The 17091-nt window shown below is 39.0% G+C and overlaps 1 protein-coding gene across 1 annotated transcript in view; it reads right to left on the reverse strand.

The window, feature by feature from the left end:
* Positions 1-17091, reverse strand: part of LOC139962501 (uncharacterized) — a 49917-nt gene that overhangs the window by 11254 nt on the left and 21572 nt on the right. The window contains exons 12-30 of the mRNA XM_071962522.1: positions 16941-17075; positions 15444-15604; positions 14450-14756; positions 13933-14043; positions 12839-13036; positions 12171-12343; positions 9658-9871; positions 8684-8884; positions 8302-8482; positions 7746-7879; positions 6952-7068; positions 6343-6510; positions 5860-5984; positions 5069-5207; positions 4469-4770; positions 3760-3937; positions 2134-2381; positions 584-706; positions 6-183 (exon numbers count right to left, since the gene is read on the reverse strand). Coding sequence (XP_071818623.1) covers positions 6-183; positions 584-706; positions 2134-2381; positions 3760-3937; positions 4469-4770; positions 5069-5207; positions 5860-5984; positions 6343-6510; positions 6952-7068; positions 7746-7879; positions 8302-8482; positions 8684-8884; positions 9658-9871; positions 12171-12343; positions 12839-13036; positions 13933-14043; positions 14450-14756; positions 15444-15604; positions 16941-17075 — 3393 coding nt within the window. The remainder of the gene's footprint in view (positions 1-5; positions 184-583; positions 707-2133; positions 2382-3759; positions 3938-4468; positions 4771-5068; positions 5208-5859; positions 5985-6342; positions 6511-6951; positions 7069-7745; positions 7880-8301; positions 8483-8683; positions 8885-9657; positions 9872-12170; positions 12344-12838; positions 13037-13932; positions 14044-14449; positions 14757-15443; positions 15605-16940; positions 17076-17091) is intronic.

A 17091-nucleotide genomic window follows, 5' to 3' on the forward strand; every position in this document is an offset into this window, starting at 1 on the left:
CTTACCTCACAGGGTGCAGGACAGCATCTGCCGGTGAATTCTGGAAAGTTGTTTGTTGCCAAAAGGCGCTCCAGGGCTTCCTTCCACTGACCTTTGAAGACCAGGTCATTCCAGGAAGGAATGATATTACCCAGTGGGCAACCTGTATGTGACTGACAGAATGGTGTACCACAGTCCATACACCTAGAATAGGGGGATGGGGAAAAAAACAAACTTAGATATTTGAGATAAAAGGGAGAGGTTCAATGTCCTGAATGGGCTTCAGTTGGGAAATGAGTACAATAAAGGCATTAAAATGTGGAGGAAAGTATGGGTAGATAGCATTGGGTGGGTTGGTGTTAATAGGATGGAGGGGGGGGGAGGATGGAGAGAAAAGAAGAGAAAGCTTTAAAGCTTCTTTACATAAATAAATAATAATCTAATGCAGAGGGCTGCTTTTCAACAAATTTTCCCTCTTAGAAAACTGCCATCGTTTGCAATGGATAAGCCAAAAATGACTTTCTGACTATAAAACTCAGCATGTCGCACCAATCAATTGATTGCTCAGTTCGTTTTTGCAATTATTGGAAGGCCAATTTCATACCTTGCTGCTTGCATCTTGAGCTCCTTCTTGACCACTTGATGGTTATAGATTTCACCCCAGTCCTTGAGTCGTGTTTCCGCAGGACGATAGGGTTTCCTCTGGCGGTGGTACTTCATGAAACCTCTGCGATAAGAATAATGGTATATGACATTACAGCCTCGTTGTGTGTGTACAATAGCATGAGGTCGAGCACAGGTAGAAATTTCCCTTGTCTTGAGTACAATTATTGGGTACATACAACCGTGACTAAGAGTACCACATCTTGCTCTAGTGTCTGTACTAGGTTTACAACATGCTTTTGAGTACGAGTACAAACCCACTGGGTTGAGTACACAGTCAACTATGCCTGAAGACGAGTTCCAGTGATACCACTGATTCACCACAAATGTGCAACCTTCTCACATCTGGATAGTATTAGGATAAAACAACTGCTCAAAAATCTGGACCTAGTATTTGGAAAACATGGGTATGAATATTTATTTGTAGATATTTATTGTAATTACTAAATGACACGAACAGAAAAAAAAAGAAAAAAGAATGGCTGAATAACTGTTTCAAGGAGAAAACTTTGTGGATGAAACAGGTTTCAAACAAGCCAAACCACATCAGCAAGTAATGTGGCCTACCAACAGACCTATACAATCCATTCAGTTGGGCCCAAATATTAGCTTGTATAACAGCAAGTACTGTGGCCTACCAACAGACCTATACAGTCCCTTCAGCCACATCAGCAAGTACTGTGGCCAACCAACAGACCTATACAATCCCTTCAGTTGGGCCAAAATATTAGCTTGTATAACAGCAAATACTGTGGCCTACCAACAGACCTATACAGTCCCTTCAGCCACATCAGCAATTAATGTGGCCTACCAACAGACCTATACAATCCCTTCAGTTGGGACCAAATCATAGCTTGCATATCACATCAGCAAAGACTAACTCAGCTAATGTCAACATTCCATTATCCCAAGTTAGTCCACATGTTCATCAAGTTGAACAAACAAGACTACACAAATAAAGGCAACCTTGCATGACTGATACTATAATAACAAACCTCTCCGATAGCAAAGTGCAGATGTTACGTGCAACTCTGCCATGCTCATCTTAATTCATTCGCAGAGTTGATGACTGAAATCTAATATCAAACTAGCTGACCTATTTTGGAGCCAGTTCAGGCTGTTTTATCATTTGTTTATGTTTGCTGAGCATGTTTACATTTTCATCAACACCTAATCAATGGATAAACTAATCTTCATCGATACTCAATCAATTGATAACTTCATATCAAACAAAACAAAATGCAAGTAATAGTAATTTAGTGTTTACATTTTGCGTCGCAATTTTGAAGGCCCTGAATTTTGCTTCACTCATATAAAATAACTGTAAACACCGGTTTGGTTCCTTATTGGTCTTTTGCACATGTATAAACAAGTTGGTCATCTTGCAACTGCATTTTGCAATTCCTTATGTGGATAAAAGTTATTCCCTAGAACAAATTTGGTTGTAAAAGAAAAATTGAGAGAGAGAGAGAGAGAGTTATCCACACATACCGTGTTTTGTCTAGAGCTTTGTCGATTATCTTTTGTTCCAACTCAGTGTCCGGGATGGTAGATTCTATGTCCTGAACCACTGGCTCTTTCTTCGACTTCTTCGATGCTGGGGAGGTTGGCCCGTTGGTGGTATGTCCCCCTATCACGCCGTTGGTGAGAGGTTTTTTAGCCGCCCTCTTTTGTGTCTCCTTGACCATTTCTTCATCTCGCAGAGTCCTCAGGGCACGGCGATACTCGTTAGGGAACACCTTAATGGAATATTTACAAAGTAAACTTTCATCACTACACATGTATTTTTTTTTTTTAATTTGAAAACCAAATATATTTCATATTACCCAGTATGTAAGTTTTACTACACTGTACTTGACAATTTCATTCAGCTAGATAATGAATCAGTGACCGTAAATAATTCAGTACTACTGTAACCTCTATTGTAATGTGGATTTAATCTACAGTAAGGACAAGCACAAAGCAACCTACCAATGTATTGTTTCCTTACACTTATATGGATGTCTTTATTTTGTAACTGATATTAAATGCACCCAAAGAGGCACAAATTGATCTGGCCATGGAATAATACTCATGTGCACAAGGTCTACATAACTCAAGATCTATCTAGGAAAAGAACTCTATAAACATCATGACTCCCTGCTTTGATACACGCAACAACAAAATGTCTAGCATAACAGAGAAAAACATGATTCTTAATCATAACGACCAGCTACACATGCAACTGAACACTTATTATGCATATGACTTGCATAATAATGAGTAAGAGAATCTTTTAAAGTACGACGGTATTACAGTAGTATTAATACGCAGTACTTGCAACTTTCATTCCAAAATTAATGATTTGTTCCAGGAGAACTCTCATTTCAAAAGAGATTCTAAAGCCTTCATAATGTCTGCTGCAGTTGTGCCTGTGTGGTGCATTCATTGTCCATACATAATTGTGACTAGAATATTATTTGATGACGTGAATTGTCTTGTTCAAGTCTTGTTTTCATCCACAAAGTATTCGTTAATTACCATATTTGACCATAAAAAACTCTAAATATGAGAATTTTTTCTTTACAAAAGGCACAATTTTGATCTATCTCATAATCGACAAATAATCATGAAGGACATGATTGACCTTTCTTCTCCCCCCCATCCCCCATCCATCTCCCCTTGTCCCCCCCCCCCATTATCACTCCTCTTCTCATAGTTCTCTTTCACCCTTTTTTTCTCCACACCTGTCTTTGTCCTTCTCCAGTTCATTCCCTATCCCCTTCCCTTAATCCTCCCTTTGTCCCTCCACTGTTTATCTCCTACCTCTCCTCTACCCCTGTTGGTTTCTTTCTTTCTTCTCTCCATCCCTTGTCTACTAATACCCTTACATCTATCTCTTTGTGTTCACCATGCTCATTAACCTGTCTGTATTCTGTGTGTGTTTTTGTCCCTTCTGTTACTGTTACTTGTCATTTAGCCTTTGAAGAAGATCCTGCTAGGATCGAAAAGACAGGCCAACTAACTTTTACACATTCTCTTACACAGGCTCTCTAGTGGATAAGCAGTTTGCTAACAGTTTTATTTTATTTTAGAATATCATTTCCATTAGACATAAACATGAAATTTATATCTCACCTTGACAAAGTACTTGACATGGTCCTGCCAGTTGGTAAGGATAGCCTGCGCTACTTCTGATCCGGTGTAAGAGATGAACTCCTTGAGGTGTTCCTGGAGGAAGGAGACATCAATATCCTTGACCACCGGTTCTAAGGTTACCATCTCCTTGTTACAGAGACTCTCAAATTTCTCTGACCTTAAAAGAGAAATGAGTAAAGGTTCAAAATTGAATACGAAAAAAAAAAAATTAATCCATGGTTGGGTCACATGTGACATGCATCTACGTAATGTTTAGTATTAAGTAGCTTTTTATCTAGTAAATGTGTGTTATTATGGTCATGGTAAGCTATTCGGGGGTCGCATGACGCCAAAACTTTAATGGGTAAATTATTTATTACCCAATTAGAATACAAACCACCATAAAGACATATCAGGTATATTTCTTTGCGCTTGTTTGTGCTTGTTTGTTCGAAAGGTGTGAAAACTGTGTGTTCAATTTACATATGCACACTGGCTTCAAATAGCCTACCAATTAATTACAGCTGAATAAAGATAAATAACCACACAAGACACACTATTGTGACAACTTTTTGTGACATAGGCAGTCCCGCCAATGTTAACTAATAACCACACAAGACATCATATTGTGTGACCTACTTGTTACATACATAGACAATCCTGCATACATAAACTAATAACACACAAAACATTTTATTGTGCAACCTACTTGTTGAATACATATGCGATCCCACCAGACATGCCAGCTGCAAAGTTTCTTCCCGTGGGCCCAAGAACGATCACCACTCCACCGGTCATGTACTCACAGCCGTGATCGCCGATGCCCTCGGCGATGGCCACGGCACCGGAATTCCGCACGCAGAATCTCTCTGCAGCCGTGCCTCGGAAGTAAGCTTTGCCGCTGGTGGCGCCGTACAGACATACGTTACCCACGATGATATTCTCATGAGATTTGTAGTCATCTGGTAGATCTTTGGGAGGGTAAATTACAACAGTGCCACCTGAGAGACCCTGTAATAAAAGAGATATTCATAGTTATGACTACAAAATCACTCTACGGTAAATCGTTTTGATGGTAAAGGCATTTTTCTTTGAACAACTGATCCTCGATATTTATTCATATTTAGTAAGCATCCCCCTACTTTCACCAGTCACTGTTCCCCATCGTTGTATAAAACTACACCCCCACCCCTTCCTGCCAAAACTGGGAGGGGGGTTTCATGGGGGTATTGTAACGTCAAGGAACTTTCCCTGAAGTCGATCTGTTACATATTTATGTAAGAAGTGATATCAAGAGTGACAAACTTACTTTGCCCACGTAATCATTAGAATCTCCTTCCAGTTCAACATGAATACCACGAGACAGGAACGCACAGAAGCTCTGTCCTCCGTGACCTTTGACCTCAATGCTGATGCTATTATCAGGGAGGCCTTCGTCGCCATATTTCCTGTGGGAGCAAATGATAATTTTCTTGTTTTGAAACACCTGGGAAAAAGTCTCATTGAAAAAGTGAATCGATGTATAATAAATGCTACTTTTCAGCACAGGATAAATTTCGTCGAGCATGACAAAATGTGAACTAACGACGAAATTAGCTGTTTGGGTTTCAAACCCGATTTTGAAAAATGTGGCCAAAACTATCAGTTTTATTGTAAATAAATTTGCTAGGGGTAAAACATTGACACTCTTCTCATTTTTCATCAAATGAACTAGTGACATCTAATCAATTCATTTTATTCCAAAACTTTCCTGTCCAATTTCTATTTCTACTATTATTCAGTATAAATTTGTCATCCATGGAAAAAAAAACCTGGCAATTTGCTAAATTGTTTTATACCTTTGTATCATTGTAGTGAACAGCTTCTCTAAGATACAAATATGAAAAAAGAAAAGTTTCATTGAAAGGAAGATTATCTTGGTGCAAAAGATATTAAGCTTCCTCCTTCAAGCTAACCGACCTTTGCACCTCCCCCACCCCCCTTCCCACACACACACTTTTAATAAAATACAGTAGAAATCCGCTGAGGTCTCCCTTAAGAGAGAAGGCAGTTAGAAATATGGTAGATTAGTCCAAAGCAAGACTATTTCACAGAACTCACTTGGCAACTTCGAAGCTTAGAGTCGTTGCGAACGCACGGGTGGTGTTCCCAGCCTGGACTTTAATCTGACAGCTATCGCTGGTTCCATTGATGACACTTTGAGCTTCGGCAATGAGATGGTTATCCTGCAAAATGAGATATCAAAAAGTATAATTCTTTTCCTTGAAACTCTTCAAAAAGGCATCACTCAAGGAAAAATATAAATCATAATCTCCAGTTTCTTTGAAGAGCAATTATTAAGAAATGTGACAATGTTTGCAGAAGCAACAAACTGTCTTATTTATTCACTCTTCTCCAGCTGGGAAATTTCCTTCCAAAAGTTAAACTAATATTCAGTTTTACATCTGAACAATGTAAGACTCAAAACAGTGGCAAACCTTCTACAGAAGGAAGATTGTAAGGAGTGTTCAGTTTAAGGTTTAAACTTCCAAAAATGTCCTACATGGAGAGAAAAGATTCTTGTAACTTTTTCTCTTCTCTTACCAATCTTTGCTCTAATTCAAAGTCCTGTTTGATACTACCCCCGATAATGTTCACCCCAGGGCGCATGTCCAGAGCGTTCAAGAGAACCTTCTCGAAGTTGAGCATTTTCCCTTTCTGCGAGTTCAGACTCTCTCCTGCCTTGAGCATATCTGACCGACCAATCATATCCTGAAATTTAAATGACAAATATTCCTTCAGTTTAAAAAAAGTTAATAATACTTAACAAGATTACTGCGCAAGATTTCTGCTGACTTGCAAAAGTAAGAACCAATTCAGAATACCACCAGCACAATACCGGTAGTTTAGGTACAGTTACATGTACAGAAATGGATAACTATGATGAGAGGAATTAAAATGCAAATCTTACGCTGTATACTTAGGGACACTGAGCAGTCATGTACAGTATGGAGAAAGTGTTTGCACAAACTTGATCACAGTTCATACTTTGACTTCTTCAAACAAGCAGAAGCTGGCTCTTTGAGACATATCTTGACCATTTAGCATTATATTTGGTCATTTTTGTGTCACAGTGTTAAGGTGGGTAGGAGGGTGGGGGTGGGCGGGATCGGATATCATGTGACAACTACATTATTCGAATGTCTGCTTTACCTGGAATGTCCGGAACCCAAGTTTAGCCATGTAGCTTCTAATTTCTTCTGCCAACATGAAGAAAAAGTTGACAACATGTTCGGGTTGGCCTTCAAATTTCTTTCTCAGTTCAGGATCCTTGTAAGAAATAAAAAAAAAAAATGATCATAATTAAAAGTTAATTAGTATTAATAAGAATCTGCCAACGTCAGTCTTCAAAAAACAAAAAAGAATGTTAATTTTTTGCTGTTCTAGATGAATTATGCAGAAAGGTACTTTGAAACATAACAGCTGGTAGCTGACCTTTCCAACACCTGGAATGTGACCCCTTTGCAAGTGTTCTGTGACTCCTGTAGGGCACAGCTGTAAAAAACTTTCTTTGTTGGGGACACATGTTTGGGTTGCGACCAATGGTTCGGGAAGTGTGGCCCTGTGGAACTGATAGCTATTCTGAGTAGCCTAGGCTTGAACCTAACAGGTCAATGTTAACCTTTGTTGCTTCAAATTACAGTGTCTTTGATCATTTGACTGTAGCAGTGGTATGACGAATGATACATTAGTCAGCCAGTTGGGACAATTTCCTAATGCTAATACCTCTCTAAACTGTGCTCCAATATCATACTTCAAAGCACTGGCATTGGCAGTGCAAACAGTTCCTAACTTTGATCCGATAGAAACATGATATTCATACTGCTCGTACTGACAATACGAGTGCTCTGAAGCAGGATATGACACTACAGTATAGAAAAAAATTTCCCAACTAGGTGCATTAGTGTCAATGGTCTCGCATATGCATTTAAGTGGGTATTACTTACTTGAGTTGCCACTCCCACTGGACATGTGTTCAAGTGGCATTTCCTCATCATTGTACAGCCCATGGCGATCAATGGCGCAGTGGAGAAGGCAAATTCATCTGCTCCAAGCATTGCTGCAATCACCACATCTCGTCCTGAAAAAAAAATATGAAAAAAAAAAGATGCAAAATGTTATCAACAAACGTAAATATAAAACTAAGCCACACTTGAAAAGAAAAACGAAAAGAAAATTCAAACATTCTGATTAATTTGTGCAAGAAAATGGTGGAAAACTTGTAAGTTCTGAGCGTGTTCTCTACCCTCTGTATTCATTTTGGAAGTTGATTTTAAATCAACTCAAGATAACATTATTATTATTATATTTTTTTTAATACTATTTTATTAAGCATTATTGTATTTATGACTTCTTAAATTTTCCTACTTTTTATATTATTATATGTCTTATCAGAGGGCCTCGTGGAAGATTAGCTATTGCTAAACGAGCTACCCTCTTAAAATAAAGTTGAAATAAAAAAAAAATAAATATATTAATGATGTCACTCTTTCTTCTACTCACCAGTTCTCAGCTGACCATCTGTCTGTAGTGTGACCCTTGACCTCAAGTCATTGATGACCAGGGTTTGATGGGTTTCCGCGATACCAAGTTCCCAGGGTAGTCCAGCGTGTTTGATGCCTGTCCAAGTACTAGCTCCTGTTCCACCATCGTGGCCTGAGATGGTGATGTGTTCTGCTTTTCCCTAATGAGATACAAAGGTCATTGGAAATGAGAAATGAGTAAAATTTTCTTTTTTCACAAATGAGTTTTCTCAGAATGTCTTGTTTCTAACAATGCATTTTCTACATTTTTATAACAAATTTGCACAAGAAAAAAACATGCAAAAGGCAATCATCAAGAGAGTAAACTAGGTTAGGGACTAAATCAGTATATTATTGGTTACCTTGGCAACTCCAGCAGCGATGACACCAACTCCCACTTCTGACACCAGTTTCACACTAATTCTTGCTTTGGGATTGGCACACTTCAAGTTGTAAATCAGCTCGGCCAAATCTTCAATGGAGTAGATGTCGTGGTGCGGTGGAGGTGAAATAAGGCCCACCCATGGAACTGAGTGGCGAGTGAAAGCAATGTCTTTTGTCACCTGGTGATGAAAACAAACACTTAGATGAAAGTAGACAGTGTATACAGAATGAAGAGTACCGCGTGTCGGAAAATGTAACTCATAATGTTTGCCAAAGCAGATTTTCATTAATAATGAATCTTGTATATGAATATCAACACTTGATTACTTCAAGCAATTTTTGTGTTTTTACAATCTATCAAACTAGAAGTATCTTTTTCTGGTCACTCGTTTTCCAAACCGTTGTTTTAAGAAGACAAGAATTTCACTTTCAAACATTCTCTTGGTTGATACAAGTGAGCAGGAATTTAGTAAGTATAATATATAGACTGCAAATCTAAGTTCTACACTTCTGCACCAATTAACCCAAAGGATATTAAAGTTCTCTGATATTTTCAAATGGACATAATTAATTTACTTCCTAACCTTTCTATTATTCATGAAGTAGTGATTCTAACTTCAAGCCCAAGCCCAAGCACTCTTCCAACTCTCTACTTATTTAATTCACAGGCACCCACATCTGCTGGACATCCCTCATTCCTTCTACTAACTGACCCCACCTTTCTTTCCCTCCCCTGGACATTTCCACAATCTCACATTATCTTGACCATCAATATCCATTCCTGCCAATGTTTACCCCACCCCCAAATACCATTCACTTAAACATTTGTGGAAAAAATGCCTGTTTTCCCCTGATACCTCCATTGTGAGTTTGAAAGGTTTCCTCCCACTCCCACACCCCCTTTGCTACAGTTCACAGTAAGTAACCTGCCCTAGTTCCCATCACTGCTAACCTTGTACCCTGGTAATTCCCCTCCTTCACCAGGCTTGGCACCCTGTGCCATTTTAATCTGTAGTTCATCTGCATTTGCTAGATATGCACTGGTCACTCCAAACCTTCCAGAGGCTACCTGCTTGATGGCCGACCTAGCAGAGTTCTGGCGGTCAGTGGTCAAATAACGATCGGCATCTTCACCCCCTTCACCAGTGTTACTCTTTGCTCCGATCCTGTACAAGCCAAAGAGAGAAAGACGGGTCTTTAGTGGAGGATCAAAAACTTTTAAAGGTTTATGATAAAACATCAAAACACTGCAACATCCAGAGAAAAACGTTTTAGAAGCTTAAAATATACATTTTCAATACATTGAACGACTGGAGAGGTTTTTATAGGGTTACTGTCGGAGAAGCAAGCATGGCCACCCATTGGCATTCACTGAATCAGAAGCCGAGAAATCATGTTCCCATAGTAACCCATGTGATTGGTCCGTATCTTCCAAATGTAACATGGTCTAATAATAAGACAAATTATGATCTGTTTGCAGACCAATAAATGGCTGATTTGTGTCATGAATTGATTTTATGAGTGTGACACCAAAAACTGGAAGTGAAATATTTTTTGTTGTCTAACCATCTTCATTTATATAGTGTGTTAAATCTTCAAACATGATAATTACTAGAGCACCAATGGTGCAGAAGCTCATACCTTTTCGAGCTTTACAAATGTAGGGCCCACAAAACTTTATGGCCCACCAAATTTCAGGTCATTTTTCAGATTCCACCAATTTTGGGCCCATGAGGGATAACCCCCCCCCCCCCTCCGTTAGCAAAATCCTGGCCACACCACTGGCTATAATTCCTATTTTCCCCCTTTAAATCCTATTTTACCCACTCTCTCAAACAATACCACTGACCTACCCTATTAAACTTTCTCCCCTCTACCTGAGCAGACCTGAAACACTCCTTGCCAAAATTTTGGCTGGCTGCCTACATACCTCAGGCTCAAAGACTTCTAAGAATCGGCAAGTGCTGATTGGCTAAAGGGCTCTCATGCTTACAGTTCAACAGTTAATAACAACTCCCAGTCCTGCTTTAATTCCACTTACAGCCTCTGCAGAGCTTAACCACAAATGTAAACAAACACTGCAGAGACTGGGAGACAAATTAAAGGAGCTTTGGCAAAAGGTGAAGGCTCAGATTTTTTTTAAACAATGGGGATTAATTGTAATTAATTAACTTTTGACGAAAAATGATTAGGCATCACCTTATTCATACACAATCCAACAATCATCAGTTCAACTTTGAATATGATCCATCAAAATCTTGAGGAGATTGAGATATTTGAAAATATTACAAAGAATGACCCCCGATGACCCCCTAAATGACATTTGACCTCAATTTTCCGAACACCCCTCGTAACTCTCATCCCGAGGAACGTTGTGACCAAGTTTCATTATAACTGGCCATACACTGTACGAATAGGAGCAATTTGAAAATATAGGGCTGCGGCCCGGGCCACCAAAGACCCCTAGTTGATCTTTGATCTCAAATTCATGAACACCCTGAAGGTAAAACTTCCATAGTACTATCGTGACAAACCCTCAACATTGTACCATGGAATCTGTAGGAGAAGAAGCATTTTGCGTATTTCCACAAAATGGCCCATTACGGCCCCAAATTTGACCCCAAATTTCGGACCATCTCTGATGGCCCAATACCCAATGGTCCTTGTGTCCAAGTTTCATGAAATTCCATCAAACACTGTGCGAGTGGGAGCGGTTTTACCAATTGTTGACGGATAGAGTGATAGAATGATAGAGTGATAGACGCCGCACTGTAACAATAGCTCACACCAGCATGCTGGTATGAGCTAAACATGAGCATTAGTATAGTGCGCATAAAAACAAACAGCTATACAATAGCAATAGTATTGAATTATGATACAATATGCATTGCGTGTCTTAGTACCATCCAAACTCTTAGCAGGTGTTTTTCAACTTAAAGATCAGTAATACTTCTGTTTCCATGCCAACCCCGTAGCTGTCGTTATCCATCATCAACCTCATTTGTTACCATAGTCATTGAAATTGAAACCAAACACAACACAGAAACACACCCTAAGCTGCTATTAGCTAATTGCAATCAAAATCCTCCGGAAAAATCAACAAAAATAGATGCGACTTTGACAGCAGTAGATAGTTCAAATATTGACAACACGTAGAGTTAAACTAAATTAAATCCAACCATTTATGGTTAACTATCGGAAAAATTTAAGTTCCAACATAATCAATAATAACAATAATAAATTGCTAAAGCAGGTGTTCAGGCCATCTGCAGACTGACTAACAATTGATATATACATTTCTCCAACTGCTATTGAAAATGTACTTAACTATAACATAATATATAATAACTATTCACATTGTACAATACACTTGTCTACTACTGACGATGATGACGACGACGACGTAATAATCAGCCTACAAGGCAGTTTTTTTATGGGGCTATGACAAATTGATATCCTACTGACCGGTTCATAGCTCTAGCAAGAGTAGAATGTGCCTCGATCGATAAGCTTCCAAAGCTCATGGCTCCAGTCACAAAACGCTTCACTATATTTGCTGCTGCTTCCACTTCACTGATATCCAAAGGCTGGTCAGTAAACTTGAAGTCCAATTGACCTCTCAAGGTACATGCTTTAACCTGTAACCATAGAAACAAATGGAAGAGAATAACACTTTACAAGCATGCAAAGGAACACAAGATAAGAAATTACACATTTTTTTTTACACATTCATTACTGCAGTGCTTCCAGAAGCAGAAAACAGAGGTCTAATAAAAGTGGAGCTTTAGCGAGTAGGACCCCTAAGAAAGACCAAAATGAACAACAAAAATGAATAAACACATGTAAAAGAACAATAAAATGAGCTTCAAATCTGGGGAGGACATACAGCAAGATGCAAACCTGGACATAGACATACAATTTCAGTGGAAGATTTAAATTTGTTTAAATTTGTTTCAACATCAGTGGTTGACTGCAGTACTTTAAAAGCCATTTTAGATAACTTGGTGTAAGAAAACACCAACATATTTTGTCATTGTATGAGCACATTTCTTGAGGGAACTGTCATTTATTCCAGCAACGATTATTTGTTGGGTGCAACCAATAGGGAATAGCAAACAGCGTGTTTCACTCACCGATTCCTGTTGATTGGCTGAATATTTCTCGTATGCCGATTTATTCTTGTTTCTAGTCGCATCTTGGAGGAATGCGATACTCTGCGGGTCGTTCACATGTTTCTCACCCCCGTCCCTCCAATGGTATGCTCCTGTTTCTCCCTGACCTCCGATGTGAATGTCTTTACTACGGTAAGCTTTTCCATGTCTTTCGATGGTCTGGTGTAAAAAACAATTATGAATAATTTTTTTAATTATGAAATCATAAATTCCTTTAGACCGTTTCTGCTGATGATGCATATTCCTACGGGGCAAAAAATTGTTTTCAATAAAGTAGACCAAATCCAAAGTGAAAATTTTTTTTTTAAAACCTGCAGTTTTATTATTACAATATTCCACATACTGAAAACAAACCAATTTGTTTCTAGTTGTCATAATGTTGTTACACACAAAGAGAAAGAAGGGATGAAATCGTCAAAAAAGTTATCAAATTTGAAGTTAAAAAAAGAGAAATTAATCAACCATTTTCTAAGACAAGAAGACATGTATGTTCAGTAGACTGTAAAAATGTCAACATTCTCCACTTCATATCCTCTCAAGTTTGAGATAAAACATCACCAAATTATTTAAAGTGACAAAGTTTGCAGACATCAAATGTGGTTTTACCAACTGGAAATTAGAACACATTTTCTTACTTGGCAACCTTTTTTCCTTATTTTAAAAACTGAACTACTTGGCTAATGATGGATGACACTAAGTCAAGAACCGTAAACTCTTAGAATCAGAGAGCAGCAATTGGTGCTCAGTAAACAATTTCACCAAATCAACTGATCAAAGATTCCAATCGATCAAACTAAGACACATTTTTATAAGCATTTTCTTCACAGAGTGAAGGTTATCGTCAAGTGAGTCAATACTAATTCCATTCCTAAGCATTTTTCAAACTCTATTACACTACTTTTTCTTCTTATGAAAATGCAACATGCAAATTTAAATGTAACTAATAGTAATGGTTATATGTTTACACTTTTGAAGTGACTTCTCTGCATTATAAATTCCTACCCCCACCCCTCCCATCCCCACCACCTTCCCATTCTTCTATGTAATGGGCTTACCTCTTCTGCCAAAACTTTGAAATCCACACCATTCAATCTGGATGCGCAGCCAACGAAGCATTTATCTACTACTTCCTTGCTAAGACCCACTGCTTCAAAGATTTGAGCCCCCTGAGAAGGAGAAATACGCATACATGCAAAGTATTGTTATAAAATGTCTGTTAAACATGAAAAGTCCTCAAACAATACAGATTAAAAAATAGGTCTAATCCTAACAATTCAGAAGAAAATGATTTATTCCGTAGAAATTGATAGCTAAAATCTGAACTTCAAAAATCTTGCACTTCCAATGTCGTTAATATATCATGAAGAAAAATTATAAACCAAATTTGTAGGACTACCCTTATGTTATTTGAATATCATAACACATTTTGAAACACAGACCTTGCAGGTATCATTGAATATTCTCACAGGTCACATACTGCTCACAACCTTCACCTCCCACCCCCTCCCCCCTACCACCTCCCCAAACCCCAGGTTGCCTTTCCATGGCACTTAATTCTCTTCTCACATTTACCTTGTAGCTGTGAAGGGTTGAAATACCCATCTTGGCCATGACCTTGGAGATGCCCTTGTTGGCTGCTTGGATCACTCGTTGCTGAATCTCGTCCTCGGAGACATCGATACCGAGGAGGTTCTGCTCGTTCATGTTGATCAGACTCTCGTAGAGAAGGTACGGACATACCGCGTCCGCGCCGAATCCGACCAGGACGCAGAAGTGGTGCATTTCTCTGGCCTCCCCAGTCTCCAAGATCAGACCAACTCGTAAGCGCTGACGTGTCTTGATGAGATGGTGATGGACAGCTCCGATGGACATAAGTGAGCTGAGAGGGTAAACAGAGAGGTACAGATCATAACTACTCGAACCCCCCTAAAATATGCTAGAAGTTCAAATTATGGTCAGTCATGTACCAATATTAACCAGTTTTTGCCAAAATCTTTACAAGTATATTTCCTTTCTTAAATATGCTGTTGCAATAAAAATATCTATCCAACAAGCTTCCATCCGATGAAGACCACATTTGGAATTTTAGTTGTAAGCCTTCAGAATGGAAGATTTGGAAGCACAGGAAGTGGGCATTGACCTTAAATTCGGTCGATGGGGGGGGGGGGGGGAGGGGGTAGGTTGCTATTTTTTTGCAGGATTGGAGTGCATATGCAGAAAGGAGAAATGTCAGAGAGGATTGAAGTAGATATGTGATTGTCTAGGAATAACATTTGGATGACTAGGTCCTCCGGAAGGGTATCATTGGAGACTAATAGCAATTTCCAGCGCGCTAAGATGTGGACACAAATAATGTGCTTTCAAGTTAAAGCATCACATATCAAAGCTTCGAAGCATGATCTCAAAATATGTAAACAAAAAATTGTAAAAGACCTGCCATCACACTTTGCGATTTCATCTTACGATCCCTTTTGTTCAATTCCGGTTCAACTACTGGAGCGCACGAACGTTTGAGACATTTGCGCATCCCCACCACATCAAATATCGGATCGTTAATTAGTCATACCTCACTGGGACCCTATCTTGGCCAGCCTGTCTGTCACTCAGGACCAAGAGCCGGTAGCCTTCTTCCACCCCTCGAGAGCAGTCAGCGCAGATCCTATCGATGGCCGGTATCAGACCGCCTGCTCCATCGGTCACAGGAAAGGTCATGTCAATGGTCTTTGTCTGTTGATAATAGTCCAACATTTATCAACATGATATCAAATATCATAATGTCAAGTTGAGGGTGGCTCAAGTTAGAGAGTATAATAATAATAATAACTGTTTTTTGTATAGCGCAGGTATCCAGAGCACAAGGCAATGTTCAAATGCACTCCCATATAAAGGGTCTAACTGTGATATTTCTCAAAAAGGATGGTTTTTAACTGTTTTTTGAGATCCGTCTGACTGGATGGAGAAATAGGTGCCTCTTGTTTGGCTATGAGATTGTTCCACAGTCGTGGGGCCATCACGGAGAAAGCTCGCCCACCACAGTTAGTTGAATGAAATGATGGCTCTGCAAGCAAATATTTATTTTGGGACCTCAGCCTTTTTTGAGAGTATACTAAACGTACAAATAATCTTGTAAATTTTAATCACATGAAAACGAAAATTTTGTTTCTTCTGTTCTAACTGACATGATTTCCTAGTACTCTGTGACATCCTAAACCAAACCGAAACAAGTTGATACATTTCCTTTTTTTATTATAGTATCATCACTTTTATGGCTAGAGAAAATATCATCATATTTATTTTGAAAACAAGAAGACACCGATTTATCGGTATGGGGGAGACAATCTGGCTATAATAACAACATAAAATGTTGATGTATACTTTGATCACATGACAATTTTGCTTGATTTGTTTTATCTGACACCATTTCCTTGTACTTTGTGAAAGTCTTAACTAATGCAAACAAGCCCATTTTGCTTTTACTGAATTTTATACATATATATAATTATATAATTATAGGTTTACAGTCTTGTTCAGGGCCAAGGCCCTCTCACCCGAATTAACAACTTAACCCTGGTCATTGGTAACTTGTCACTCCTACACACCAAAGTGTGCACAATTCAATCAATCTCTCCTGGGGCACCACAGTGCACCACAACCACGTGTCCCCCGGGGGACTTCCCATAGGGTGCAGCCACAAACCGGCGCACGCAACTATATTTACAAGTTACCTCCCAAGTCCCCATTCATACACATGGGTGAAGAGAGGCAATGGAGATAAAGAGCCTTGCCTAAGGACACAACGTAATGATCTGGCCAGGACTCGAACCTGTAATCCTTAGATCACAAGTCCACTGCCTTAACCACTTGACCACAACGCCCTCATTACATACAGCTACAAAACACATCTTCTAAGTTAGTTCAAACACATCTTCTTAGTTAGTTCAAAATCAACAAAACACCTTAAAAAATTCATAGCCTAGTTATGATACAATGAAAATAACCAAAATCAATGAGAACAAGAGCAGTTACGTTAGCATGTTATGTTAAGTTCAGAATGGTCACCAACCTTCCAACCCTTGTAATCTGTTGTTTTGATGACCTCCAGGTCATGAAGGGTCAGGATGGGAGTCTGGAGGAACAGACGCCGACACTGTTCCTCGCTCGGTTCTAGGATGTTAGCCTCTGGTCCAACTGGGCAAGCCTATGGAGAGAGAATG

This window comes from Apostichopus japonicus, chromosome 21 (genome assembly GCF_037975245.1).
Source record: "Apostichopus japonicus isolate 1M-3 chromosome 21, ASM3797524v1, whole genome shotgun sequence".
In the NCBI taxonomy this organism is placed as follows: Eukaryota; Metazoa; Echinodermata; class Holothuroidea; order Aspidochirotida; family Stichopodidae; genus Apostichopus; species Apostichopus japonicus.